A 27,760-nucleotide genomic window follows, 5' to 3' on the forward strand; every position below is an offset into this window, starting at 1 on the left:
TGATGAGACAGGTCGGATGCATTTATGAGACGTCTGATCAGTTAATGGATATTACAAGGGAGTGTACACGTATGTCGGAGGAAAGTCGTTGAGAGGTTGGTAGATAGGTACTTGATGCTGAGTGAAGAGTGAAGAGTGAAGAGTGAAGAGTGAAGAGTGAAGAGTGAAGAGTGAAGAGTGAAGAGTGAAGAGTGAAGAGTGGAGATTGATCGATGCTTACTTACTACAGAGTGAAGGCTGACATGAGAAAGAGAGCGAAGAGAGAAATGCAGAGTGAAGGGTCAAGAGAAAGAGTGCAGGGTGATTGTCTAAAGCAGCGTCAAGCAGAAACCCATTCGAGTGATTTGATTGATCAAAGCCGATTTCCATCGCCAAAGCTGGGATCGGATTTAACCGCATCTGGCAAGGCTGGTTCCTGAACACGATGGATAAAGTGGGGCGATCCTTACACTACGACGATAGTTTTGAGCATCGTCTTTTGACAAGCAAACACCAACCTCCATCGATCATTTTAGCAGCCCAAGAACGGCAGCTCTCCATCTTTGCACAGGAACATCGGGCCATTCTAAGTGGCAGAGAAGAGGGAAAAAGAGAGAAAGAGGTAAAAGAGGGAAAAGAGGTTCACGAGGTAAAATGTCATTAACACTACTTGGGCATGGATGCACTCGGCCTTTCCTCTCCATCACGATGGAAGGAAAGAATTCACGATGGGGCGAGGGAAAGAATGATCAACGCAAGCAATGGAAGAATGAATGGCGCCTTCATGTTGGACGCGATATATTCATCCATCCATTCATGCATCCATCCACCCACTCATCCCCCCCATCTACACATGCATCCATCCATCGAGCCGTCCCAAAAACAACCTACCTACGACGTGCCGGCACACTGCCCCCCTACCAACATATCGTCGGGTTGGCAACATATGCACGCGTCAACACAACACAGTCCATCACAACACAAATAGAGTCCTAGGTACACCACATTGACCATTTCTGACACTCTCTCTGCCGCTCACTCCACACTCGCCCAGGAAGAGGATTTCGATGCCCGAAATCTTCTCCAGAAGAAGAAAAGAAAGAAAAAGAAAGCAAACGAATCGGGTGCCGATGAGTTGATCAAGGGAACTCCCAGACCACGCGTAGATAAAGTACTAGGTGCTCCCAAACCTGAAGAACTAACCGCCTTTCTTCTTTTACTTTCATCGCTTGCGTCTGTTTCCATTAACTTTTCCTTTACACAGACCGATCCTTCTTCTTCGGTACATGGCGATTCCCTCTTGATCATGGTCTCTGGTGAATTGAATTGATTTGAATTGTTTTGATGGGAATTTTCGGTACATCCATTTATCCATCCACCCACCCATCCATCCATCCATCCATTCATTCATGCCAAATCGGTGAATGTTGTGTGTGTTGATTGATCATTCATTTCATCCCATCTTCTTGTGACGGCCAATCAAGTCTCATATTCGGACTCGGCTGTCCTTGTTTCTCCATACTCCATCCTCCTTTTCCCTGCCAGCCCAGACTCTTTCTCCCTCGTCCAACGTCCAATTCCCTCCATGGTCTGACTTTCTACCACTCTCTGCGGATAGAAGAGTACAATCGCTGCTCCTCTGCCACTTTTAAACTTTGGTCCGTCGAAAATTCAATATCCATCACAAAACCCCACTCCTGCCCTAAGCTTCTGCAAGACATATTCCAAACGCTTGATTTGTCCTTGACTCAGGACCTGTGGGGTGAATCGGTCGGATCTCATACCACTGGGCGGCCCTCTCCCCCGGATCTTTCCATGATTCGCCTCTGTTCCACTACTAAATCAATTCTTGATTTGACTACCTCTTCCATCTCTCGCAAACAAAGACATCAACAAATTGCCACAATTGCAAAGATGTCGCACTCCAACATTTTGATTTATCTCATGCGCCGGGACCTGCGAGTGGGCGATAATCCGGTCCTGCATTCTCTCGTTGATAACAAGGATCATGGATTCACCCATCTCCTCCCACTCTATGTTTTTGCCGCACAACAAATCGAAGTCTCTGGATTTATCACCACAGATGGATGCAAGAGTCCGTACCCAGAGGCCCGAAGTCAAATCGGCGCATTCTGGAGATGTGGTCCTCACAGAGCGAAGTTCCTAGCGGAAAGTGTTTGGGATCTGAAAGGTGGTCTCGAGAAGATCGAGAGTGGATTGGCCATTAGGGTGGGTATGGTTGATGAGGTGGTGAAGGATCTAATCGAAGGGTTCCAAAAAACAGGCGGCAGCAAAGTTTCTGCAGTGTGGATGACTTCCGAAGAAGGAGTAGAGGAGAAACGAGAAGAGCGCTCAACAGAGAAAATTTGCGATAAGGCCGGCGTTGACTTTCAATTGTGGCAAGACGAGAAATATTTAATTGACGAGTATGTTCTTACACCCATCCATCACCCAATTTCCACCCCCCCCCCCCCCCCCCCCTCCCCCAGAATTTTACTGATTTCAATTTAGTCGAGATATTCCATTCAAGGATCCAAAAGATCTCCCCGATGTGTATACGACTTATCGCAAGAGTGTTGAACCCCTCCGCGAAGCGCCCCGTCCAGCTTTACCAAAGCCTGAAAAGAATTCATTGCCACCCTTCCCTACCGACGTCCCCACCCAACATTCTCCATTTGCGATTCCGACAAATTACGAGGAGATCGAGAGTGCACTTCTCAAACCAATCAATGCGCAACCTCTAATCAAAAATCCTCCATCCTACCCGGAGAATTCATTGTCGGTACATCCTTTTACCGGTGGTGAATCTCATGCGCAAGAGCGACTCGAACACTTAATTACTTCTGGCTCAATTAACGCTTACAAATCTAGTCGCAATGGGCTTATGGGTACTGATTTCTCTACAAAGCTTTCAGCATACCTTGCCCTTGGCTCAATTACTTCACGTCAGATTCATTCTTCCATGTCCATCTTCGAGAATGGTTCCGATTCTGACAACCGGTACAAAGATCTCGAGGGATATGGCAAGGGTGAAAACGAGGGCACTTATGGTGTACGTTTCGAACTTCTGTGGAGAGATTACATGCGTCTCTGCACTCGTAAATTTGGACCCAAGCTTTTCCAATTGGGTGGATTTAAGGATGAAGAAAACGCACACTCAAAGTGGAGTAGACTAGATTCACCAAGAGATGGGGTTTCAAAAGAACAAATACAAGAGATTATTGAGAGATTTCTAAATGGTACAACTGGAATGGGATTCATTGATGCTTCACAGAGAGAATGTTATCACACAGGTTATACTAGCAACCGCGCTCGTCAAAATGTCGCTTCATTCCTTGCGAAACATCTTTACATTGATTGGAGAATCGGCGCAGAGTGGTACGAATGTATGTTGGTTGATTATGATGTCAGCTCAAATTGGGGTAATTGGCAATATGTCGCCGGAGTTGGGAATGATCCTCGAGGCAACGATCGGATTTTTAACCCTGTCAAACAAGCTTTTGATTACGACCCTAAGGCTGAATACGTTCTTGCTTGGGTTGATGAGTTACGGGGCGTGGATGAACTAGGTCAAATATTTCAGGCTTGGACTATTAATGATCAAGAGAAGAAAGAAGAGTTGGGCATTGCAGATACTGAGATGGTCACGAACCCATTAAAGAGGATTGACTTTAAGATCAATAGAGGCAGAGGTGGGGGAGGTGGTAGAGGTGGTGGCAGAGGTAGACCTCCATATAGACCTCATGGTGGGGATAGATGGATGGGTAGAAGATCGGGTCCTGGGGATCAAGGACGAGGTGGATTCCACGGTGGAAGAGGAGACCGAGGGTTTCACCAAGCTCGAAGATTATATAGAGGTGGTAGAGGTTCTGGAAGTGAATTGAGAACAGGAATGATGGATAAGGAGAGAGAGGCTGCGGCGGATAATGAGTAAGAAAAACGGTTCCCATTATGGCGTACGCCTATAATTGCGCAGCGAGACATGGGCATGAACATGGACACGAACACGATTACGAATACGATCACGGATACACGAAGACATAGACATGACAACGTAATAAATGGATGTCATTGGGTTGACAGTGGTAATTATGGTTGAGAATTTTGGTAAATACGGTCGGTGGCTATGGCTTATACCTTGGGACGGTGAATAATGGGTAGGACGGGGGTACTTGCAATTATGGCTTTCGCTTATAATATGACTTGCATAGGAGGATGGATTTGGAGAGTAATTAGTGGTTCAGACAGGTGAATCGTACAAATGAGTTGCAAGCAATTCGCATACGTTTTGATTTTCGTGCGCGTTGCTATTTATAATATTGATTTTTCGGTAGTATAATGAAAAAAGAAAGAAGGAATTAAATAAATACATAGCTACTAGAATTAGTAGCGTTGCTCCTCTTTATATCAATATTACTCTTAAGTTTTTTAGTAGATGTAAATGATATCAGTGTTGATCTCGGTAAATTTGATTTTCCATCCCTGCATTCCCTCTCGTATTCTCCAATTACCTCTCCTTCTTTATTCTGAAGGACTCTACCTGTATCCTCATATTCCACCCCTGTATTCTGTTTTTAATCATTTTCTTCTTCTTCTTCTTCTTCTTCTTTCTTCAAATACCCGTTTATCTTCTATCTTTATCCTATCACTTTGTTTATCTCTATTCTTCAATCTTCTCTCTTTTCTTTTCTTTTCTTTTCTTTTCTTTTCTTTTCTTTTCTTTTCTTTTCTATTAATCTTGAAGATTTCGGAACTTTGAGAGGTTAGAAATTTAGAGATTTAGAAATTCGAAAAAGGGAAAGGGAAAAAGGGAAAGGGAAAAAGGGAAAGGGAAAAAGGGAAAGGTAATGTAATTACTTTGATGGCGTGAAGATCTTTAGTTGTGGGTTTTGATTGTGGTTTTGATTGTAGTTTTAATAGTAGTTGTAGTTGTAGTTGTAATAATTTTATAAATATGAGAGTTGATTGGTTTTTAGAGTCTAGAGTCTAGAGTTTAGAGTTTAGAGTTTAGAGTTTAGTGGAGAGTCTTGGAAATTTAGTATGTTTGTATATATGATTGTTTGTATATTTGTATGTATGTATATATAGTTGTTTGTTTTCTTTTTTCCCCCCTTCTTCTTTTATATACTCTATATCTCTTCGCCTCCGCGGATATTAATCCGTACTCGTATTATTACTTCTTATTTATTACCTCTTACCTCTTACCTCTCACCTCTCAAACCTCGAAAAGTTCAAAAGATATTATAATCTAAATACTTATCACTTATTCAACTATCTACATCTTATTTCACCAAGTTACTCGCACAAACATTAATATATCAATATAGATCTAATAAAAGACCCTATATATCAATAAATCAATATATTAAAGAGTGAGTTGGTTCTAATAATTCTTATAATATATTTTTTTATTCAAACGAGTGGAAAGAAAGAACGAAAGAAAGTATGTATGTATGTAATTAAATAATCTCAAAATTAATTAATCAATTTATCAATCAAACAATCAACCTGTTTACAATTAAGAGAGTAAACTAGTAGAATGCATATGTTATTAACTATGTAGAGTTGGCTAGGTATAGTGTCGGGATAGGGATCATGTGACCGTGCTAGCGCTTGCGCTAGCGCCTTTCGGCACTACAGCAATACGTTTCGTAGTCCTAGCTTTTAGAACCCTAAGCAATATTACAACAGTGTGAACCATAGTACTATATTGACTTCACCATCCCCATGGTGATACCAACACTGATCAGTGATATCACAGATCAGGAGCCTGGCACCTTAATTTCAAGCGCAACGTGTGTTTGTGACTAAGGTTGGTATTTCTTTGAAGAGACACAAGCTCTTGTATCAATCCATCGTGGTTTGATACCTGCCCTTGTGTGAATAAGAACCGACGGCAACGTGGCGGCAGTTCTTACGCAAGTATTAATCCAACGTGGTTTGATACCTGCACCATCGAGAGAAGTCGGCAACGTGGCGACGACTCTCACACTAACTTTAGTCTACATTCGACTCTTCTTTGCAACGTGTATTGAAGAAGTAGAAACCAGTAGCACCAGCTCGAGCTCAGCAACATCATACACAATATAACTTCGCAAACTTTTCGCGAAGTTGTATCCCAACTACACTCATACCATCGACCTACCTCATCATCACCCGCCTGCTATCCACAAAATGGCAGGAGTTTTCCCAGAATCCCCCCAGACGGAAAGATATGTCCCTGAAAATCCTGCTTCAAGTGCTGGATCGAAAATGGCATCAGTCATTGCAACTGAAGAATATGAGGAGTTGTCACGGAGATGGACAGACCACCCCATTGACATACAAAGTGCAAATGCGAAAGAGATCAGAGATTTTGTCAAATACAAGGCTTATGAATACCAACGTCAGAAATACTACGATCAAGAGATGTGGGCGGACTACAATCTTGCATTCGATGGATTTACACCAGCGCACTTTTCACAAGTTAGCATGCGCATCCTGTATAAGCTCAGGCACGAATTACGCTCGTGCGGAGTGTACGTTGATAAACCAGAAGAATGTACAACCCGACCAGTATATGAAGCTTTGGTTGATACACATCGATCACCTTATAGAGCGTGGACACCCAAGGAGATTATTGAAGCGATTTCCGAAAAGGAATTTGTGTTTCGATCGAGAAGCATACAACAGAGAATCGTGATTGAAAAACTACGTGCACCACTCGGAGACCCCGAGATGTCTCGAGTGAAGGACCTGCACGCCGGTCCTTCAGGGTTCAATACATACGTTCTACCACAATTACCTTCCATATCACAGCGATTGGAAAGAGCTGATAAAGGTAAAGGTGTTGATATTGAACACAAGGTATCGATAGAACCACAGCCAAAGACACCTCCACAACCAAAGACACCCCCCCAACTCCCAAGCTTTGCACCAGGAAGCGGATCAATTGCACGTGAATACTACAGTCCTAGGAAACCACCACCACTTCCGACATTTCAAGGATTCACCGGCCCACCACCAGGACCACCCCGAATCAACCTTGAACAACCCTCGGGAGCATCACCTTTTTACCACAATAATCAACCATCACAACAGTCACCTCAACAATGGGAACAGCACCATGATCAACATGACCCGAATCAGCAGTATATGCATCAGCGTATGCATCGAAGCGGACATCCGGGCGGAGAACCGAGCGGCAGCAATGGCGGTTCCAGTGATGGCGGCAGAGGTAACGGTGGCGGAGGGAACGGAGGAGGATACGACGGAAATAACCCCGAATATAGTGACGGCATTCAGAACGATTTACCCAGAATGCCACAAAGAGTCATCAACGTTGGACAATTATTGGGAAATCTCGCGAAGCTTTACGAGAAAGCCGACAAGTACAGTGGGCAGGACGACAATTTCACTCACAAGTACTCGATATTCATCAATAACTGCCAACGAATCGACTTGCCTGAATACCTACTGCCGAAAGCATTCCCTACGATGCTCGTCGAAGTCGCACTCGACTTCTACCATACGAATTTAGGTAATATACCTGATACGATAGAAGAGATCTGCCGAATGATGGAGACTACATTCGAAGGCCCAGAGCACAAACGCAATCTTATGCGGCGATGGGAGGGCATTACACTCAAGAGCGTTATGGCAGAACCAGATAATGCTGGCAAGTCGATGAGTCACTGTCTACAGTCGATGGTGATGAAGCTTCGTCATCTGCACAAGGGACTCAGCCCGACGATGAGAACTGATGAGTTATTGCACCAGAAGATCGTCAACGCGTGTGCACCAGTATCAGCATGTTCCATTGCTTGCTTTCGCCCTGCGAAAAATATACCAAGTCTTCTTGAAGAGCTACGATCAGCTATAATGACATGGGAGCAATCTCATGCAAACGAAACTACGACATTCTACACCGATCGTAAATATCAACGCGGTCGAGGCGGATACAATCAGAGAGGTTTCGGGCACAACGATCGTCGCCCATTCAAACCACGAACGAAGAAGAAGTGTTTCGTCTGCAGAAAGGAGGACTGTTGGTCGACTCGGCACAGCAAGGAGGAGCGCGACGAATCAAGAAGCAAGTACAAGGAGCAGTTCAAGGATAGAAACAACTTTGACAAGAGCTTTGAGCAATTCCTTATCGAATACGAAGGACCTAACCAAGACGACGACGAAGACACCGATCCGGATACCGACAGCGAAGTAGCAGCCTACTTTGCGCAATTCGAACTACAAGAATCACCTGCACAAGAACCACACTCAAGTTTCATCACCCATACTGGACCTATAAATGGCAGAGAGACTATGATGAACCTAAACAACAAGATCTTTGAGCATGCTTTGACACGTCGAGTTCGTAAAGAGAGAACGACCTACATCAGCAGGTACGACGCAAGGGAATTCCAAGGCATCATTGTCGACACAGCCGCTGCAGAATGGTCTACGGTTGGCTATGAGCAATACATGGCATATAAGACGACCGTTGAAAATGTATCACTGGACGAAAGCAGAGCGGGAGTCGCCAATGTGGTGTTCGGAATCGGCAGAGCTGAATCAATAGGCTCATTCCATCTCGATTTACCACCGGGAACTGTCGAATTCCATGTAATGAATGCGGAGACACCATTCTTATTATCACTCAAAGATATGGACAAACTCGGCATATACTACAACAATATCATCGATGCAGTAGTGGTGAACAAGACAGGGAGGAGCTTCCCATGCGTTCGCCGAAACAAGCATGCAGTGCTTCTGTGGCGCATAAATGTGCAACAATTCGTGCAACAAACCATTGATGATAATGAGTGCTATCTTACTGATATAGAATTACGTCGTCTGCACCGTCGCTTTGGTCATCCATCAGCCCACAGACTCTTACGAGTGCTGCAACGAGCCGGCCATAGCGATGTCTCGCAACAAGAGATCGACAAACTTACCAAGTTCTGCCAATACTGCCAGAAACACGGTAAATCACCCGGTCGATTCAAGTTCAGTCTAAAGGATGATGTCGATTTCAACCATTCCATCATAGTGGATGTGATGTACATCGACACTAGTCCGATTCTACACGTTATCGACGAAGGTACACGATTTCAAGCAGCACAGTGGTTAACGAACATCAGTGCGAAGCACACATTTGATACACTTAGGAAGTGCTGGATGGACACCTACACCGGTCCACCGGATTACATTATACATGATGCTGGAAAGAATTTCGTCAGCAAGGAGTTTATCCAGTATGCGGCGACCATGTCGACGAAGACAAAAAGTGTCCCAATCGAAGCCCATTGGTCAATCGGTGCAGTCGAACGATACCATGCAGTCATCAAGCGTGCGTATGCCATTATCGCTAGCGAGCTGGAGAGTTCAACAACGAAGGAGATGATGCTACAAATGGCTGTGAAGGCAGTAAACGACACTGCAGGACCAGATGGATTGGTTCCAACACTCCTAGTTTTTGGAGCATATCCTCGAATGGCCGATCTTGACCCACCAGCACCCACAGTTCTGCAACGACAATCTGCGATCAGAAAGGCGATGAACGAGATCAATAAACTACGGGCTACACGACAAGTTTCAGATGCTCTAAGCCAACGCAATGGACCATCCACAATGGCTCTGTACGACCTACCTATCAACTCGAAGGTCTGGGTATGGAGAGAACATAAGGGTTGGACGGGACCACACCATTTACTAGGCATTAGGGATCAGATATGTACTGTGAAGCTGTCAAGTGGACCAACAGAGTTTCGTACCACTCAGGTTAAGCCTCATGTCGAAGAAGAGCAGGATCGACCCCAGGGAGAACCTGAACATATCGAACCTGTACAACAAGAGGATGGAGGGACTATTTTACAAGAAAACCCTGATGATGTAACTTCGCAAGAAGTTCGCGAAGTTATACAGCCTCCTCATAGCACTGAAGAACCCCCTTCAAATGAAACTAATGGCCCACAGGGTCGCAGTCTTTTACAGGTCAGAATTCCACCAATACGATTACTACGAGCCCATGCGAATGCACAAACATTCTTCTCCAGTGAGAGCGAAGAACACAAAACACCACCGAGTTTAGCACTCTACCTTCCGGACGAAGATGAAATTGATGACATCGAATACACTGAATGCTATGCAGCATCTGCCGTACCCCCAACATCTACAATTTTCGTTGAATCAAGACGAAAGGAGATCAAGTGGATTGATGGAGAATCTAACCCTGCAGACGCGATGACTAAGTCAAAGCCGTGTCAAGCACTCAAGGACCTGGTCGACAACAACACCATCACGATCAAGGTCACAGAGTGGGTTGACAGAGACTAGAAGGCGTGGCAGGGGGAGTGTAAGACTAGGAAGGAAGGTGGTTACACAAAGGAATTTAAGGAATTAGCTAGAAGGACACGTTACCAGCGACTTTAGAGAGTTGCCAGTGTCGGGATAGGGATCATGTGACCGTGCTAGCGCTTGCGCTAGCGCCTTTCGGCACTACAGCAATACGTTTCGTAGTCCTAGCTTTTAGAACCCTAAGCAATATTACAACAGTGTGAACCATAGTACTATATTGACTTCACCATCCCCATGGTGATACCAACATATAGTAATCTAAATCTAAATCTAAATCCGAAAGTGGAAGAAGATATTATATACACGCATGAGATGTGCGTGGTAAATTTTTCTAACAAAACCTCTTATGTAATTTCTAATATACATCTTTAAAGTAGAAATTCCATCAATTCTATTTGTATTACTGTTAATTCTACACCTCATCTTTATACCCTGTTACTACACTTTATTACTCTCTATACCTCACTCTTCATATTATTGTATCTTTCTCCCCTCCCTCTCTTTTTCTCTCCTTACTTATTATACTTCTCCCCCACCTCCTTTCTCTCTCTCTCTCTCTCCCTCTTCCTCTTCTGCTCTCTCTCTTCCTCTCTCTCTTCTGCTCTCTCTCTCTCTCACCCTCTCTTCACTCAAAATCCAAACCCTCAATCCCCAACCCCCGAAAATCAGATAGAAAACATCAAGAAATAACACCCGCCCTTCCTTCCTTCCTTCCTCCTCAAACAAAAAAAAAAAAGAAGAAAGTAAAAAAAAAGTAAAAAAAAAGTAATCATACTTATTAAACTTATTATACCCACTTATTCAACGAGCTAACTAACCAACCCATCTAACTAACACATCTAATCATCAAATAAAAAAACGACCTTATTTAGATATATAAATACTCACACATACAACCACACATACACACAAATACACATACACACACATATATACACACATACAAATATATATAAATATTACCCTACACTACACTACACTACACTACACTACACTACACTATATTACATCAAATCACATCATATTACTTCACATCACATTTATCTATTTATCTATCTATATTATTAATCTATCTATCTATCCATTCATTCATTTATTCATCTATACACCAGCATTTCAAAGAACCAGAAACATAAACAGAATAATAAAATAAAATAAATTCAAGTACCTATCTAGTCAAATAACAAGACAATATTACGAATCTATAAAAGTAATCCTGAGACAAGCCAAAAAGAGATGATTATTTCGTCAAGTTAGTGCTTCAACTGCCTCAGTAAATCATCATATACATAAATCCATGTATTGAGAAGAAATTAATTAGTGGGGCTTTACTTAGGCGAGGAAAGCAAAGGGGCGTCTACAACAGAAACAATCTCATACTTTACTTCTTGCGACAATTTTGATATGATACATGTATAACATTTTCTGGAACCTGCATACCCTAAGACCTACACTATCTATTTCATGTATATGATTCTCTTCCCCTTCTTCCCCTTCGCTCATCCACCTCCCACCAAAAAGAACCAACTCAAGTACCCAATCATTATTCAATCCCAATTTCATCTTACCCCACCCAACCTATCCAACCAAGCGTAAAACTGAGTTACTGTGCACTTGATACAGTACAAAAAACTATGTAAAAAAATAAGTCATCCCCAAAAATCCCAACGCCAAATCGGTATACCACTTTGATCCCCAAACTAAACCATGATATGCCAAACCACTCCTCGCGAGCCATGTTTACAAACAACAAAGAAAAGCTAGTCATAGCGTGTTTCGTTATCATGACCACCACTTGATTGTCAATTGTTTTCCCGCTACCCCTTCATACCCGCATAGAACCAACACCAAATGTAACCCGAAATCAATCATCTCGAACGCCCTGCAGCCCCTGTATATCTGTTTCTGATCAAGAAAGGACTTGGCATTTCATCCCTGTCAGGATTCCATACTGTTGGTTCCATATCTCCAATGCTTCCTCCACTACCCCTCAATTTTCCTTCGCCCTTTTCTTTTTCTACCATTCTCACTCCAAATGATCTCCCCTTTCCACTAGGACTCATTTCAACTGGTCTTCCACCAGCACGAGCTTGTGCTAATTCAACTAGAGTTCGTCCAATCGTTGGTGCACTTCCTGTCTTTGTATTATTCTTCATCGCCTGTTTGTGTAGGTCTGATTCCGATTTCTTTGTCATACTCGACTTTCGTGTGGGACTTCCTGCCGTATCATTGCCAGACAAACTTGTCATGCTTGGAATTCTCGATAGTCTCTTGGTCACTGGGCTCTGTGCTTCCTTCTTGCTAACCAATCCACCTGAATTTTTGGTTGCCAGAAAATTTGGCTGAGTATTCAATTTCTGTAATGGTGCTGTACGCTGTGAGATGAGATTTGGCCTTGCAGCACCCTTGGCAAATGGGTTGTTTTTAGATTTAGGCCGTGTAGGAGAAGGTACTGGGAGATCATCCTCATCTTCAGAATCAGAATCTAGGAGAAGAGGTTGTAAGCGAATCTCGGCGTTTGCGTTTGCAGCAGCAAAAATGTTTCGATTAGTGCCAGGAGCTTTGGCCCCATTGTTCCGGCGTGGAGATAGAGACAAGGAGGCGATAGAAATTGGCGATGGATCAGCCATCTCAATATCCATGGGAGTTCCATGTACATTGAACATGGTTTGTGCTCGGGAAAATGGTGTTCTGGTGGATTTCTTGAATGGTTTGCTGGGCTCTGGTGACATGGTGTGATCGGTAAAGTCTGTGGTCGAGGAAAAGTCATCACCTGTGCTACCAACAGATGATCTTGGGTAGTCGAATGAGCTTGGCGAGGGGCTCAACTCTTTAGCGGTCAGAGAGCTTGAGCTATTATCGTTATCTGGATTGGATGATCGAGAGCTGTTGGCGGATCTTTGTAGCTCTTCTTCAACTCGGGTTCGGACTTCTTCTTCAAATCGTTTCTGTAGATTCTCCACCTCTATCTGCACCAAACGGTTGATCTCTAATTGTGCCTTGACTTCCCATTCTCTTCGTAGGGATGAATCGATCTCTACACGCATAGCTGCTTTCTGAGCCTCGAGCTTCTCTGTTCTTTCTTCAAGCTCCTTGAATTGTTTAGCCGCCATTTCTTCTTTCGTCCGCAAAAGTCGACCGAGCTCAACAACCTCTTTCTCCTTCCTCATCAACTTAACGACCGGAAGATTGAGCAATGTAACGGTGTCGACTCTTCGATCGGGGTTGACTCGAAGGCAGTCCTTGATAACCGATGCAAGTTCTGGCGAATATATATTTGGTATTGGTGTAACTTTGCCCTCTTTAATCTTCTGCACAAGCTGGAAGTGTGATTTCGCGTTAAATGGAACTTCTCGTGTGCAGAGTTCGTACATAATGCAACCTAGCGACCAAATGTCTGACTTTAATGTATATCGTTCTGCGGCACAGATCTCTGGGGACATGTAGAATGGAGTTCCAACATAAGTAGAGGCAAAATCGTGAGATTCCATCAATTTCGAAAGACCAAAATCTCCAAGCTTCACCGAGTTGCCTTCACCAAGAAAGACTATGAAGTTTAGCATAAGAAACATGATTGCACATACTAAGGTTACTCACTGTTTTCGGGCTTCAAGTCTCGGTGAAGAATCATGACACCAGCCGCTGGCTTTTGTGGCTTGGCGGTATTTCCTAATCCCATTACATTGCTTCCAACCTCTGGCGGATCAACTCCATAATGACATCTATACAATGCTGAAACCAATTGCGCGAATATGCTCCAAACGAAACCCTCTTCGGCATATTTGTTCTTTGCTTGTAAATCCTTAATGATTCTACCAAGATCTCCATTGCCACAATATTCCATGTACAAATGAAGGTCTTGACTGGACTTTAGATGCTCTCGATGATAGTATCCGACGATGTTTGGATGTTTGAGTGATGAAAGAATGGCGAATTCGGCCTGGAGTTGTTCTCGCTCTTTTTGTGACATCCGCATGTAGCTAATCTCCTTCCTACATAGGATTTCTCCATTACTCTTTCTTCGGACCTTTCGAATGATCCCAAAAGAACCATGTCCTACAGAGTCAGATAGAGTATATTAGTATTGTCTCACTTCAGAGTTGGCGCAACGAGTAACAAATTAAACATGAAGCACTGTAGTACTTCTGGTACTCTGAAGACTTACCTATCTTCTCCAAAACTTCGTACTTGCTTTCCTCTGACATGATTTCGAGAGTATTATATTTAGGAAGAGGGAGATCTTTGCATTGATCTAAGTAAAGAAAGCAATTAACATTAGTATTGTTGTAATTTATTCGAGGTTGGCGATGTTTTGTCGTTTTATTCAAAGTTGATGAAGATGGATAGTGAATTAATTCATTCAGGTTGGTGTTTACTTTTTGGTTGCCCTTCCAACCGTTTGACTATTTGGCACCAAACTGGAATTGGACATGTCCCGGGGAAATTCTGATAATGCCAGAAAGCGGTGAAGCTACGAAGTTTGGATGACGGTTGAAGCATCTAACTCCGATATGCCTTATCCGGATTTCTTTTATCGATAAGCTTTGCTCCCCCTCCATGAGCCTGTGTCAAGATCAGTAGCTTCTCAACCTTGCCACAATTTTATATCTTTATCTGATTTATTATTATTATCACTACTAGGTCCATACACTTTGCTATTCGCTGTCTACTATCCATTGCACATTGCTCCTACATCTTCCATTTCATATTCTCTGCACACGTACCTTCAGAATGGTGAAGCGGAAAGATGAGCTCGAGGTTCAACTGAAGGATGAACACCAGTTGATCAAGGAAGGACTTTTGAGGGACGAAAGTCCCCTTGATACTAGTCCCGAATTCCAAGAGCTTTGCGTTGCTTGTCGAATTGGTGATGTTAAGAGGGTTCAGCAAGCAATTACTACTCCTGGAATCAATATCAATGCCAGAGATCCATTTGATTATACGCCATTGATCTTGGTAAGTCTTGTGTTATTCCCAATACCAATTGACCCCACTGACAGATCATCAAGGCAAGTCTTTGTGGACATTACAATGTTGTTGAACTACTTCTCGAAGCTGGAGCTCTCTGCGAACGCGATACATTCCAAGGCGAGAGATGTTTATACAATGCATTAAACGATCGGATTCGAAACCTTCTATTAAAGTACGAATATTCGAAGTCTAGGGACCCATTACAATCATTCGCTTCTCATATCACTTCTCTCCTTTCCAGGCAGACGCCTGAAACTTCAGACATAACACTCAGTGCTGGATCAGAATCATGGAATTTACACAAGATGATACTTTCTGCCCGGTCACCATATATGCAAAGAAAGCTTTTTGCTGCCCCAGAAACCAAGTCATGGAAACTAGAACCTTCCATTCCCCCAGAATGTTTTCAGGTTGCTTTTCGATATTTATACATGGGTGAGGTGCCATCGGATCTTGGTCTTAGATCTAGCAGCTCTGTGGATGATGTGCTCAAAGGGATCGATAAAATCAGTAAACAACTTGAGATTGAATCCCTCTGGGAAGGGCTCTTGAGTGGGCGTGATAGGAGAATAGCTAGGCAACGGTATCAAGATGAAGTTTTACGAGGAAGGAATCAGATGGAGTCTTGGTATCGAGGGAATGTTTTGAAGCATAAGATACACATTGATACCGTGAAGGCGAAGGATGTGAAGTGGACTAGGAACAATTCCATGTTTGCGGATGTTCTGTTGCAGGCAAACGAAAATATAGTTTCCGACGAGGCTTTGAGTTCTAGGCCAGAAACGCCGACACCTAGCACAACTGTTTCCTCAAATGGTATTCCTATCGGCCCATCGAGCTCATTGCCACAAGAGACATCAACCGCTAGCTCAACTCAAAAGTCGATCCTGTATCCTGCGCACCGGGCCATGCTTATACGATCAGAATATTTCTTGACTATGTTTAGTTCCTCGTTTCAAGAAGCTCAGGTTACTGACTATTTGCAAATTATCTACGTCGACTGCCCTCCTGCTGTACTAGAGCTCGTCCTCGACTTTCTCTATACCGAGAATGTTGATATTCCTCTTGATCTCGCGATAGACGTTCTTCTTGCTGCGGACATGCTCTTCATTGAGAAACTCAAAACTAAAGCTGCAGTAGTTATAAGTACTCTCGGAAATGGGACAAGCACACTCGCTGATCGTACACACACCGACAGTGATGAATTAGATGTGGAGTTAATTAATCCTTATGATGTGATGAGAGCCGGGTGGTTGACAAGGGTCCAAAGACTAGAGGAATTCTGCGCTAGGTACATGGCGTATAGGTTGGAAGACTATATTGATGAGCCAGAGTTTGAGGAGTTAATCAAGGAAAGTGCGGCTAGAATTGAAAAGAGACAGGAGACTGACACAATTGAATTGCTCGATGAGTATGTCTCCCAAATTTCTTTTCCTTTCTACATACGAAAATTTGGCTTTGATTTGGAACATAGAGAAAGTCTTGAAAGAAGTTTGAGGGCTTGGACCCGATCGAAACACTGTTTACAGTATATTAACTAACATTTCTACAGTATTCGCTTTTACCTGTCCGAACGTTTCAGGCTCCGATTTGAAGACTCGGGCCTTGAAGATATGATGGATGAGAATGGGAATGAGAATGGGAATGAGAACGAGGAAGAAAAGGGAGATGAAAACGGAGTAATCGATGATGTTACTTCAACGAATGCTGTGAAGTCTAGCACAGTGATTGATAAAAACCCAACCCAATCACCTGACTTTGATCCAATGATGAATGGTCAGATACGGACTCTCAATGGTGAGATTGCAGGTGATGAATTTGCCGCAGATGCTATAAACTATCAAACATTACTTGGAAAGATAGACAACTTGTTAGAAAGATTGAAGTTAGATGCTTAGACTTTGTAAGAGGAATTAGATACCATTTTTTGTATTTAAGCGAAGTTTGTATATTAGAAAGCATACTTATATCCTCATATTTCCATCTTTTGCATTAGTATCAAAATTACAATTACGTCTGTTCTTGTACCTGATGTTGAATATTAATAGTGTTATTGAGAGAAAGAATGTGTCTTGTTCGCCGCAATTTCTAGTCAGCATCGGGCCCTTAACTACACCCTCCAATCCTCACCTCATACATAGACGCTCGCATCACACAACCCCTAGATCTTCGGATCCCCAACTTCATCCTATGCATTAGAACTTAATACTCTCAAACATGAGAATTACACGATCCGTAATCTAAATATAGAGAATCCCTCATCCCGAAATTTCAGACTCCACAAATTCAGCATCAAAGTACCACTAAATATTTCCCAGAACAACACAGTATGTGCACCATAAGATGACCGCTTATTATCCACAAGAACAAGTCTCATTCCATTCCTGCAATTGAATAAAGAAAGATCGTCGTATTTACATATTTCTCTTGTCGTTTATCAAATAATTCCAGAATTCTTCAGCATACTGCTCTCTCCTTTTCCCCTCGCGTATCTACGATTTGCCCCACATTACCAATACGAAGGCATTCGCGGTCTGGAATAAAACGGAATGGAATATAGTCTACTGCGAACCAAAAGATACTGAATTGGCATCCTAAACAATGCTCTGTTCAAAGGTGCGAGAGAATACGTTTCCCGATTTCCTCAAAGGTGCGGTCAACTTGGGCTTTTTCGTCACTTGCGTTTGACTAAGTGGTGTTTTGGAAGATTTCCCGTTAGATCTAGAGATTTGGATTCCGAGTTGATTTTCTTCCATGGCTTTTGACTGAAAGGCCAACGTGACAGGTATGTCGTACTGATTCACTGTCTATTTGAGTGGTCAATCACTAATCAACGAATGAATCAATACCACGCATTTTTATCAATCGCCGCTGAGAAGAGACAGTCCAATAGTATAAAGTTTCTACTATTGTTCTGAGTTTCGTATTGCAAACAGACAACGCCTATGACTTCGGACAAATCGACCAGTTAACCAAGCATACGACTTGATTCAGTCTTTAACAGCGCTCCTCTTAGCCGTGCGCACAATCGACCGTCGAGCTATCAACATAGTAGACCAAACGTCAAAGTTTTCAATAGTTGAAAGTTATGAATATCTGAATATGACACAACACCCAGGGAAAAATTTGGGTCTAAAATCAATTGAATGGTCCAAAGAATCCCAACATAAACACTCTTCCATTGTCCGGTTGCAAACCCGACTATTGCGCACTTTCATGGGCAGTTTCCGATATCTCTGTTTCCATTTCTCGAGCCAATAAGATTTCCATTATCTGCTTACCATGTTTGATATTACCTGCCACAAACCGAATCACTTCATTGTCAATCTTAACTGAATTGTACTCTAAGAATGCCTCTACCATTTCGCCATCCCAAGTAGACAGTGCAAGGTTGATTAAGTTTGGAGCTATTTTCGTGCGAGCTCTAAGCAATGTGAGAAGGGCATTTTGGCCTAGATATAGGCTTTGGGCCCGAATAAGAGTGTTCAAATTGATGACTTTCTGTTCATTCAAAATATCTCGCGTTCAATTCAGATTATCGAATGAAACACGAAGGCGTGCAAACCAAAATTCGTCACTATGGATCGACTGCTTTTCATGTATGATCATGTATAGAAAGGCCTCCGTTAAATGATGCATGAAGATATCCACATGATAAACTTCATGACCCAAAATCATTGCGAGTGTTATAATCGATGTTACTCAAGGCCAAGGGACATTACTAGCTTCAGATGTAGTTGTGCTACGAATCTTCATTATATCGGAAATGATCTTAGCCATGGCAGCAACCTTGTTTTGCAAATGGTGTACCGTTTTCGGCAGCGTTAATAGGGGCAAAAGCATTCGCAATATTCAAGCTCACCATATCGAGGGGCCTCAGAATCGAAAAAGTGCATTCATCTCATAATCCGATGCACACATCGGAGGATTTGAATAGTGTTGATACTATGTCGGCATTGTTGTTCTAAAGCATGAGTAGCGCTGTAGGTCCTATCACTTCTCGGGGTTGAGTCTCGGAGGAGCATTGAGAGGCGAGTAAATTTGTGTCCACTGAGTGGTCAACCATGGGCTTAACACAGTAGTTTCTAGGCTGCGTGTACGTCTTATTTTGTTTCGTTCGGATCTCCGAGATTCTTTGAGCTGCCCACAATATTAAGGTTGCCGCGCTTAGTCATCGACCTCCCCCACCCGGTTTCCCACCATTGTGTTTACCACAGCTATGGCCGATTGGCTCATTAAATACTCTGTATACGTGTGTTCGTCAGTGGTTCTAGGTGCACTGGAACAAAGACCACACGGAGAGCGGACCGGAGGTGAGCAATGGTCTAAGGTTCAGCTGCAGACCTTCTTCACGGGGCCGAAGTCGGCTGTGCACTACTTTTGTGTGACTGTTGCTGAGGCTGCAGTGGAGGCAGAGGTACAGCCAATTGGTGGAGGAGATCGAGGAGCAGTAGGAGAAGTTGCACAAGGTCCTAGCCGCCGGCGTCGACAAGCACGAGACCACCATCTGGCTAAATCGGGCGGGGGTAGCCGGTGCATTTCCAAGAGCGCGATCTCGACACGTTCTGTAGCCGGATGCCAGCGAAGGAGGATGACAAGCTGCGCCGGCTGTATGTGGATATAGACCAGCTGTTCTTCGATCGCTGTATCGCAGTCCTGAAGACGGTAATGACCCCGCTATTGTATATAAACTCTTCGAGCCCTTTAGCTCTCTTAGTTCTTTAGTTGTTAATTCTAAGGCTTAAGTTACTCTATTGTTGAAGGTTCATCACAATAGTAGAACTATTGAAAGGATCAAGTCCAGGTTCTACAAATGGTCAATTTGTATAGTTGGTAGAAAGATATTGAGGTTATATATTGAGGCAGTCAAGCAGGAGATTGGACAATTGGTTCGTACCAAGTAGTAACTAAGTAATTGAATTACTATTTGAGTTAGGTACAAGGCTCCATATACTAAGGAAATACATTCTTGCTTACATAGATCTTCGTTCTCACTATATTAATTAGCTTAGTACTAAGTTAACTAAACTGGACTAAGCTAGTCATATAATTCCCTACTTGAGGTACTAAGAACAAGTCTGCCCCGGAGAAGATAGGCCCAGAAAATAGGGAATGATTCAGTACCAAAGATGTTCAGGAAAGGTCAGAGTGGCCTGTAGTGGCGCCTCGCTAATGTTCCGCATCACTGTCTCTTCCAGCTCTACCATCTCCTCCTTGACCCTCCTGTCCAACGACTCCTCGAAGTCAGCCGACTGCTCTGCTATCTCCTCCTTGACCCTCCTGTCCAACGACTCCTCGAAATCAGCCGACTGCTTGCCTATCTCTTTACGGAGTGTGTCTATTATTCGTGACTCGGCCTGTCTAATGAGTTCTACTACTTTCTTTTCATGGGCTGCAAGTGTGTTGTCGAAACGTTGTTCAAGGGCTGATAGGCGTGACTGTAGGAAATCCTCTATATCGGTTGGGCGTCGTGATTTCTGCTCTTGGTATATCTCGGGATTACTGTCTTGACGAAGACGCTTTTTGCCTTTGTCGAGGTTAGGGTAGACAGGGGCAGAGCCTGACGCTTCGTATTCCGGAAGATGATCGTGTACTTCATTGCTAATATCATCGCCGTCGCCCGCAGTGCTAGATTCCAGGCTGTCTCCCTCAATCGTCTTGCCCCCTTGACCCTGATAAAATGGTGTTTCTTCAATCGGTTCTTCGAAAATGAGTGATGACTGAGAAGCCTGTACTTCTGTAGATGCCTGAGCATATGGTGGCGGTATTGGGTGTTGTTTCCCCTTATATACCAATTTGTGCCATTCTAGTAATATAACCCCTTGTTGAATATACATTTCCTTTAAGTTGATTTTGCGTATATCGGTTGCAGTTTTGCTAATATGCATACGAAGTTTTTCCAGATGCACTTTCGCATAAGTACTTGGCCTAATATATACACTGAAGATTGAAGTATTAGACAGAGATTCAAGGCTACGAATCAACATATTTGTAGTTGTAGTGTGAGGTCTGATTGTAGCAATCTTTTTTGTGACAACGAATCCCTTCATAGTGAGATTGAATTTTAGGAGGAAAACATGTTGTGCATTGCTTAAACCAGCTTCGTGAATAGCAGAAACGTCGTGAGATAAATCATCGATACTCGATATTGGACAAGGTGTAGAAGCATTTGCAAAATCGGCATCTGGAGGAACAATCAATAATATATCTATTCCTTGTTTCTTGCCAGCAAGTTTAACAAACACTTGAAGCTTAAAGTGAATATGAATCTGTCCTTCTGTATCACGATATGCAGCCATATAAAAATCGGGTGTCTGTTTGTTGTCATGCAAGCAAGAACCTAGTGTGAATGTTGTGCCTGATTCATCTACCCATTTTACAAATACCCTCTCATCAAGAAGTTTTTCTAACTGAAGTTTTTCGATTAGGACCGATATCGACATATTTAGTCCTATGATTATAATTAGCAATAAAACGTAGTTAAAGAATAATTGCATTTAAAACAATGCTAGCCCACACTTTATGTGTGCTTCCCACCCACCCAGGCTCTAGAGCAGCCTTGACTCTTCGGACAAAATGAGATATAGAAGTGATCAAAAAAGCTACTATATGAATTGTATTGAAGTTGTTCTAAACAGCAGATGCTGTAAGGACGTAACCGCCGCCAGGGTTGTTCTAAACAGCAGATGCTGTAAGGACGTAACCGCCGCCAGGGTTGTTCTAAACAGTAGATGCTGTAAGATACAACTCTTGTACGCAACACAATATAGGAGCGATTTTGTTGGAAAGACTGTGCTTGTATATTCGTAATAGATATTGTGCGATGGAGATGACGATGGAAAGACCGTGCTCGTGTGGTCGTAATAGATGGGCGATAGAGGGATAATCTCAATGATAGAAAGACTCCGTTTGTATAATCGTAATAGATATTGTGCGATGGAGATGAAAGGATATGGAGATAGCGATAGAAGTGGAGAGGGAAGGATATGGAGATGGCGATGGAAACAAGAGAAAGATAGCAAAGATGCGCAGATACAGTGTAGGTCAACGAACTTAATGCTACTTAAGTAAGCATACTAATAATAAGCGAGACCAAATGCGGGAACCAACTGCGAGCCACGATAAACTACGTTATCGCCAACTTTATATCTTTGGAATCTCCGAATTGTATAATCAAGATGAAGGGTATTTTGGTGCTGACTCACAGTCCATCATGACTCAACTCCGAACGCCTTTAATTTAACGGGTTGAGTCTCTTATAAACAGCGATTGGCGCCATGAAGCCATTCAATTTGTCTTCAGGATATCAATGGCACAATACGCAGCTCAATCTGAGCGCCTTTGGCTAGAGCCATTGACCGTAGAGAAACATCTGGATGGCTATCACAGAATGCTCTCTGACCCGCGAGCTATTTCATGGACGTAAGATGCGTCCTTTCAATTTTCTCCATTCTTGACCTCCAAGATATGTCTAACTCTCAACTCGTCTTAGAAAACCAAGCGAGTCTATCGCGGAGAGTAAAGCATTCATGATCGAAAGAACCCCGAACTCCGAAAAGCCATGGATTGAAAACTATGCAATTATACTTCGGCCGACAACACCTACCTCTCACGATCAAATGCCTGAGCTTATTGGCGCAATCGGAGTGATAAGATTCGAAGCTGGGCATGGCGCGGAGGTTGGTTATGGTCTACATCCTGGTCACCAAGGCAAGGGATTTGCTACTGAAGCCATGAAGCTATTCTTGGGGTTATATTGGAGTAAAGAGAGTACGTGAAAACGACGCCCGTTATGATACCCCAATTTTCTAACTGGAGTATAGGAGAGGGAGATTGGAACACATTAGTAGCGGTTATAGATCCTGAGAACGTTGCGAGCCAGAGAGTAGTAGAGAAGGTAGATTTTAGAGAAGGAGACCTTCAAGATGAAGAACACGAAATGTGGACCAAAGGGGGCAAGGCGAAGAAACTCGTGAGGCACAGGGAATGGTTGCTGTCGAGACCAGTTTGAATATTATTCTACCATTCACAAGTTCAAGTGCTAGTTTATTAAGCCTTCCTAAACCACGCAAAAATCCCGTGAATTAATTGACCGTTAAAGTCAACTATTCGCAAATAACATTATTCTATCGTTTAGTTTACGTTGAATAATCTCAGGCAGTTTATACTATCCATATAAATCAGTGCTGCGAGAATTTATTCTAGCAAATGTTCACCGTCATTGTTTTACACTTCACTAGCGTGACTGGTACATTCAACCCCCAACCTTCATCAGTATGAAATTACAAGGATCTACGATATGCAGACTGCAGCAGCCAATTAGATAAGTATTTTTTTATTACTGTAAGTGAGTCACTGTCACTGCGTCTCATATCAAACGAACATACAATCACTGTTCATAAAATAGCGATCAAGATATTTCCCATTCAGATACATTCAAATACCTTTTCTTACCTCGACATAAACATCATGTCGTCATACACAATAAAATCTGACCGTCTAGCCCTAGAGCCTATCAATCTGGACAAGCACCTTCACGGCTGCCACAAAATTCTATCCGAGCCTCGTATCGCAGAATGGTCGTAAGACTCCCAATTTATATCACGGAAGTCCAAAGTGAACCCCAACCTTACATGATTTGTGTAGTACCCGAGCACCCAGTACTAAACTCGAGGAAACGAAAGAGAGGATTATGGAAAGTATGGCCAGCGTCCAATTTCCAATGTGGGCAATCATGGCCCCGAATCCATCGTCTACTTCGGTACCTTTAGCGGATGAGAGAGAAGGGCAAGAGATGGAAATGATTGGTATCATTGGAATATCCCATAAACCAGAAAATGTGGGGTATAAGATCCATCCAGATCATTGGGGTAAGGGGTACATGACAGAAGCTTTGAGACTGTTTGTAGAGATGTTCTGGACTCTTGAAGGTTTGTCACATTTGCTTTTTAGAATTTTGAAACTGAAACGTTGCTATGGAGTCAGAACTAAAATCATTATAGAAAAGAAGTCCTTGCCGCAAATTAGAGCGGCTTATACTCCTGGTAACGATGCCAGTGCTAGAGTGCTCGAGAAAGTCGGTTTCCAGACCGGGGAACTACTGCGTGGGGAGATTGAGTTATGGTTTAATCGTGGTCAGAATCGGAAAAGTGATATTCAATGCATGTACATAGATCGTCCTAGGTCTAATGAATGATTAAGCGGTCACTATTTCCTCTCTCCTCTAGAATAAAGTGTGATGTCTTGGACTTGATATTCAAATCGATTTCAGGTACATGCTGGTCATTTCTGCTTCACGACTGCAAGCTAATCAGCCTGCCCGCCATCAAACCAAGCAGGCTTAGGATGTGGGATATGGAACTTTGTGTATACCAAATTTCCGCTATACTCAAATCCCATCACACTTTGCTCACAACTTTAGCCAAACCCTGACACCACTGGGACCTATTTTTGACATGTGATATGATGTTTATACAGAAATACTACATTACTATCATTTGTCTCGAACAATTTCATGTTGAATCTTGCAACGAGTTGTACTATCGCGAGGTACAACTCAGTGCGAGTGAGCTCAATTCCTAAATATTTATGATCGTTTTCGTCAAGGGCGAATCAGAATTTGCATCGCTCACAACCTTTTTCTCCCAACAAACATTCTGGACCAAATTCATAAGAATCTAGAAAGACATTGTCAGTGACATGAGCGCTGAGAATTCTATTTCTGGCCGGATTACGTGGAGGAATGATGTAGTATCCGCCCGCGTGCTTGCCCCATGCGGATCTAACGTATTGCGAAGGTATGTGAGTTAACTGTTCCTGCGCAATACATTCTGCTCTAATCGTGACTTCGAATGACAGGCAATTTCCCTCTTCAATGACTGCGGATAGATAAGGGAATTATTCAAGGCGTAGAGTATTACAACTCGCGAAGAATAGGTTTAGAGCATTGCGTCGTCTCTTATGGAGATCATAGCTTGTTGTTGTGTCTATGCCACCTCCTAGTCGAAGAATAAAAGCTGATATTCATAATTTTCCCCAGGAGACGTTATTGATGCATATACACTGTCCGAGAACCCAACATCCTGTATGTGGAGTTCATTTGGAGTGGTACAACTGACGGGGTCTGATCCGTGCTGTTTGATTAACAAACGTACTCAATGGCATGATTAAAAGATACCATATTACTCGTGAAGACCTTGGATCCTGAAAATATGTTCCCACTGATGAACAACATCGAAGTAAAGCTCATACCACGAAATAAGCTCAGCAAGCTTTGGCCCTGGTATATGTTCTAGAGGATGAATGCAAAATCGACGAAAATCTTCATCAATAGTAAACACCAATGATAGGACTACTACCGCCTGGATGATTTTGATGAACGTCATCTGCTTGACTTCATGGCTCAGAAGCACAAAACTATTTCATTTCCATTCTTTCCAAAATCTTGTTGCAAGATATGCAGATGATGGCGATGAAGCCATACATGAACCAAGAGCAAAAGTAGCAATGCATTGATAAAATGGAATAGAAACATAAGTTCCGTCTGTTTGCATTATAAATCTCATGCAACTGTTGGAGAACGCCACTCAAAGATTTCTTATTGTGGTTGAGCTTACCAATTGAAAGAAAATAATGTGACGTCTAGCTAGAGCTATACAGCCTGACCACCCTCTCTTACACTTTGATTGTCTTTTCAGCGGTTTGATTTGACCCAATCGTCAACATGAGCGCCGCGGGCCCTGAAGATGGAGATATATTATATCATGCCTTGTATTTGAGGCAAACAAGCCTAAGGTTACGTAGCGTCAGAAAGTAAACCGAGGCAACTTGGTTAAATTGAAGCTTCCAAAATTGTATGGAGCTCGTCAGTAGAGAGAACGAGGCATTCTTTTTATAATAAATTGGCTTAAAATGGCTTCTAGACTGCCAACTTATGCATTCCGTTCATACAGAAGCATTCTTCAACAACCACCGCACATTTCGCAGACATATCGACATTCGTTCCGATCACAATCTCTCTTAAAATGGTCAACACGAGCATATTCAACTCCCCCACCACCACAGCCCATAAATCATAACAATAATGCTACTTCCGAGCCTTCATCTCAATCGAAACCCCAACACCGGGATCTGCGATCTCAATTCTCTTCTGGACCCGTCGCACCAATACCCTCGCCTTCATCTCCCAAACGAAAACGATCCCTCCGTCCCACAATCTATGCCTCTCTTTTCCTCCTAATCGGACTTACAACTGGACAATATGTCTCGCTTGTCCTATCTCCCCCTGCACTCCCCGAACCTTCTTCTCCCTCGGACGAACTCATGACCTCTTGGTTACACACGCAGGCTTCAAAGATCCCACTGGTACAATCTCTGACCGAGGATCCCGTTTGGCAATCTTGGGATGCCTATTCCACATTCACACCTGAAGAACGTCCGCATCGACTCACTACGGGTCCATTGGGAGGATCTAGGTCGATAGGCGGGTACCAACGAGTATTTCATAATTCTACCACAGGAGAGTTCATATCGATTGTATACTTAGGAGGAGCGTTAGGGGGATGGCCTGGCGTGGTGCATGGAGGTCTCATAGCGACAATTATGGATGAATCACTGGGAAGATGTGCGATCAGACAATTGGCCGCGGGAACAGGTGTCACTGCTCAATTGTCGTTGCAATATTTGAAGCCAAGTGTTACCAATGCATTCTACGTAGTGAGATGCAATCCAGTCATAGGAGAGGAGGGAGGTGGAGAAAGAAAGAGATGGGTAGAAGGACGTCTAGAGACATTAGAAGGGAGAGTTTGTGTAGAGGCAAAGGGTTTATTTGTCGCGCCGAAGAATTATAAAACGAGGGTAATCACATCGGGCTTTTAAGAAACACCCAGCATGTGGAATGTTTAGATGGAATGCAGGGTGTTTATGAGCACTGACTGGCTACGCTTAGAAATAACCACGGGTTGTCAGAATACGAACCAATTCATCGAAATGTTGAGGGGTCTTCTCGAAGCTCACTCTGAAATACTCGTAGGTCGAGAGTAATGATAAATAACTCCAAACTACCAACCAATATGAAGACTCAACAAAAGATCTAGTATCTTCGCTTTACAAAATGGTTTTAGTTCTCTAAGAGAGAACAGTCTTTTACTCTTAAAATACCAGAGGGCTGGTAAGTTTGTCATCGATTAATAAGAAGACTTACCGCATTCATGTATTGCTCAATTCATGACCGCTTTTATATTCTCTACACGTTATTCACTCATGCCCAAACCCATGTGCAATTTCAGTGATATTGGTGAAGCAGTATCTCCTTTCGATTGAGAGTATTCCTTCTCACGGCCTGAACGACAAATATTATGTCGTCAAGAAAATCAGGTCGGTGGAGGGTTTCTACTGCATGACTTGATATAAGTATCCACAAGAAGTAGGTACATTTAACTTTGCTCGAACATTCACCTATGCATGACCAGTTAAAAGT

The 27,760-nt window shown here is 43.0% G+C and overlaps 8 protein-coding genes across 10 annotated transcripts; 6 read left to right on the forward strand and 2 right to left on the reverse strand.

Annotated features, from left to right (window-relative positions):
* Positions 1 to 480: 480 nt before the first annotated feature.
* On the forward strand, positions 481 to 4,350 carry Bccry2. Its single transcript, XM_024694938.1, has 2 exons — positions 481 to 2,405; positions 2,491 to 4,350. Exons 1-2 carry the CDS (start codon positions 1,795 to 1,797, stop codon positions 3,911 to 3,913), a joined length of 2,034 nt encoding a protein of 677 aa, XP_024550731.1. The 5' UTR covers positions 481 to 1,794; the 3' UTR covers positions 3,914 to 4,350.
* A 7,259-nt stretch (positions 4,351 to 11,609) lies between these two features.
* Positions 11,610 to 14,637, reverse strand: Bckin3. The gene is made up of 3 exons (XM_001550372.2): positions 14,477 to 14,637; positions 13,909 to 14,367; positions 11,610 to 13,858 (listed from the first exon to the last, which is right to left on the reverse strand). Exons 1-3 carry the CDS (start codon positions 14,514 to 14,516, stop codon positions 12,180 to 12,182), a joined length of 2,178 nt encoding a protein of 725 aa, XP_001550422.1. The 5' UTR covers positions 14,517 to 14,637; the 3' UTR covers positions 11,610 to 12,179.
* Positions 14,638 to 14,847: 210 nt separating this feature from the next.
* BCIN_09g01650 (hypothetical protein) lies at positions 14,848 to 17,309 on the forward strand. Its single transcript, XM_001550373.2, has 3 exons — positions 14,848 to 15,267; positions 15,321 to 16,693; positions 16,835 to 17,309. The coding sequence occupies exons 1-3, from the start codon at positions 15,043 to 15,045 to the stop codon at positions 17,178 to 17,180; spliced, it is 1,944 nt and encodes a 647-aa protein (XP_001550423.1). The 5' UTR covers positions 14,848 to 15,042; the 3' UTR covers positions 17,181 to 17,309.
* Positions 17,310 to 18,868: 1,559 nt separating this feature from the next.
* BCIN_09g01660 (hypothetical protein) lies at positions 18,869 to 19,967 on the forward strand. The gene has a single exon (XM_024694939.1). It carries the CDS (start codon positions 19,502 to 19,504, stop codon positions 19,904 to 19,906), a length of 405 nt encoding a protein of 134 aa, XP_024550732.1. The 5' UTR covers positions 18,869 to 19,501; the 3' UTR covers positions 19,907 to 19,967.
* Positions 19,968 to 20,127: 160 nt separating this feature from the next.
* BCIN_09g01670 (hypothetical protein) lies at positions 20,128 to 22,312 on the reverse strand. Of its 3 annotated transcripts, none has more exons than XM_024694941.1 (3): positions 21,824 to 22,312; positions 20,260 to 21,733; positions 20,128 to 20,205 (listed from the first exon to the last, which is right to left on the reverse strand). In XM_024694941.1, exon 2 carries the CDS (start codon positions 21,723 to 21,725, stop codon positions 20,400 to 20,402), a length of 1,326 nt encoding a protein of 441 aa, XP_024550735.1. In that variant the 5' UTR covers positions 21,726 to 21,733; positions 21,824 to 22,312; the 3' UTR covers positions 20,128 to 20,205; positions 20,260 to 20,399. The 3 variants fall into 3 exon arrangements, with proteins under 3 accessions (XP_024550735.1, XP_024550734.1, XP_024550733.1); XM_024694942.1 differs by having other exon boundaries at positions 20,260 to 21,466; positions 21,526 to 22,312; XM_024694940.1 differs by having other exon boundaries at positions 20,260 to 22,311.
* Positions 22,313 to 22,444: 132 nt separating this feature from the next.
* Positions 22,445 to 23,582, forward strand: BCIN_09g01680 (hypothetical protein). Its single transcript, XM_001550376.2, has 3 exons — positions 22,445 to 22,704; positions 22,775 to 23,052; positions 23,106 to 23,582. Exons 1-3 carry the CDS (start codon positions 22,592 to 22,594, stop codon positions 23,291 to 23,293), a joined length of 579 nt encoding a protein of 192 aa, XP_001550426.2. The 5' UTR covers positions 22,445 to 22,591; the 3' UTR covers positions 23,294 to 23,582.
* A 79-nt stretch (positions 23,583 to 23,661) lies between these two features.
* Positions 23,662 to 24,541, forward strand: BCIN_09g01690 (hypothetical protein). The gene is made up of 3 exons (XM_001550377.2): positions 23,662 to 23,864; positions 23,929 to 24,212; positions 24,285 to 24,541. The coding sequence occupies exons 1-3, from the start codon at positions 23,752 to 23,754 to the stop codon at positions 24,476 to 24,478; spliced, it is 591 nt and encodes a 196-aa protein (XP_001550427.1). The 5' UTR covers positions 23,662 to 23,751; the 3' UTR covers positions 24,479 to 24,541.
* A 1,570-nt stretch (positions 24,542 to 26,111) lies between these two features.
* On the forward strand, positions 26,112 to 27,585 carry Bcfmp10. Its single transcript, XM_001550378.2, has one exon. The coding sequence runs from the start codon at positions 26,194 to 26,196 to the stop codon at positions 27,157 to 27,159; it is 966 nt and encodes a 321-aa protein (XP_001550428.1). The 5' UTR covers positions 26,112 to 26,193; the 3' UTR covers positions 27,160 to 27,585.
* The last annotated feature ends 175 nt before the right edge of the window (positions 27,586 to 27,760 follow it).

This window comes from Botrytis cinerea, chromosome 9 (assembly GCF_000143535.2).
Source record: "Botrytis cinerea B05.10 chromosome 9, complete sequence".
NCBI classification, from domain to species: domain Eukaryota; kingdom Fungi; phylum Ascomycota; class Leotiomycetes; order Helotiales; family Sclerotiniaceae; genus Botrytis; species Botrytis cinerea.

What these genes read in the sequence shown, in the direction of transcription:
- BCIN_09g01690 (XM_001550377.2), top strand. Translation starts at nt 23,752, where the DNA reads ATGTCGTCATACACAATAAAATCTGACCGTCTAGCCCTAGAGCCTATC. An exon ending in CCTCGTATCGCAGAATGGTC is followed by an intron (nt 23,865 to 23,928) that starts GTAAGACTCCCA and finishes TGATTTGTGTAG; the next exon opens with TACCCGAGCACCCAGTACTA. An exon ending in GATGTTCTGGACTCTTGAAG is followed by an intron (nt 24,213 to 24,284) that starts GTTTGTCACATT and finishes AAATCATTATAG; the next exon opens with AAAAGAAGTCCTTGCCGCAA.
- Bcfmp10 (XM_001550378.2), top strand. Translation starts at nt 26,194, where the DNA reads ATGGCTTCTAGACTGCCAACTTATGCATTCCGTTCATACAGAAGCATT.
- BCIN_09g01660 (XM_024694939.1), top strand. Translation starts at nt 19,502, where the DNA reads ATGGCCGATTGGCTCATTAAATACTCTGTATACGTGTGTTCGTCAGTG.
- Bccry2 (XM_024694938.1), top strand. Translation starts at nt 1,795, where the DNA reads ATGATTCGCCTCTGTTCCACTACTAAATCAATTCTTGATTTGACTACC. An exon ending in GAGAAATATTTAATTGACGA is followed by an intron (nt 2,406 to 2,490) that starts GTATGTTCTTAC and finishes ATTTCAATTTAG; the next exon opens with TCGAGATATTCCATTCAAGG.
- Bckin3 (XM_001550372.2), bottom strand. Translation starts at nt 14,516, where the DNA reads ATGTCAGAGGAAAGCAAGTACGAAGTTTTGGAGAAGATAG. An exon ending in CGAAGTTTTGGAGAAGATAG is followed by an intron (nt 14,368 to 14,476) that starts GTAAGTCTTCAG and finishes CTGACTCTGTAG; the next exon opens with GACATGGTTCTTTTGGGATC. An exon ending in AGACTTGAAGCCCGAAAACA is followed by an intron (nt 13,859 to 13,908) that starts GTGAGTAACCTT and finishes TAAACTTCATAG; the next exon opens with TCTTTCTTGGTGAAGGCAAC.
- BCIN_09g01670 (XM_024694940.1), bottom strand. Translation starts at nt 21,779, where the DNA reads ATGCAATTATTCTTTAACTACGTTTTATTGCTAATTATAATCATAGGA.
- BCIN_09g01650 (XM_001550373.2), top strand. Translation starts at nt 15,043, where the DNA reads ATGGTGAAGCGGAAAGATGAGCTCGAGGTTCAACTGAAGGATGAACAC. An exon ending in ATTATACGCCATTGATCTTG is followed by an intron (nt 15,268 to 15,320) that starts GTAAGTCTTGTG and finishes CAGATCATCAAG; the next exon opens with GCAAGTCTTTGTGGACATTA. An exon ending in ACAATTGAATTGCTCGATGA is followed by an intron (nt 16,694 to 16,834) that starts GTATGTCTCCCA and finishes ACATTTCTACAG; the next exon opens with TATTCGCTTTTACCTGTCCG.
- BCIN_09g01680 (XM_001550376.2), top strand. Translation starts at nt 22,592, where the DNA reads ATGGCACAATACGCAGCTCAATCTGAGCGCCTTTGGCTAGAGCCATTG. An exon ending in CCGCGAGCTATTTCATGGAC is followed by an intron (nt 22,705 to 22,774) that starts GTAAGATGCGTC and finishes AACTCGTCTTAG; the next exon opens with AAAACCAAGCGAGTCTATCG. An exon ending in GTTATATTGGAGTAAAGAGA is followed by an intron (nt 23,053 to 23,105) that starts GTACGTGAAAAC and finishes ACTGGAGTATAG; the next exon opens with GAGAGGGAGATTGGAACACA.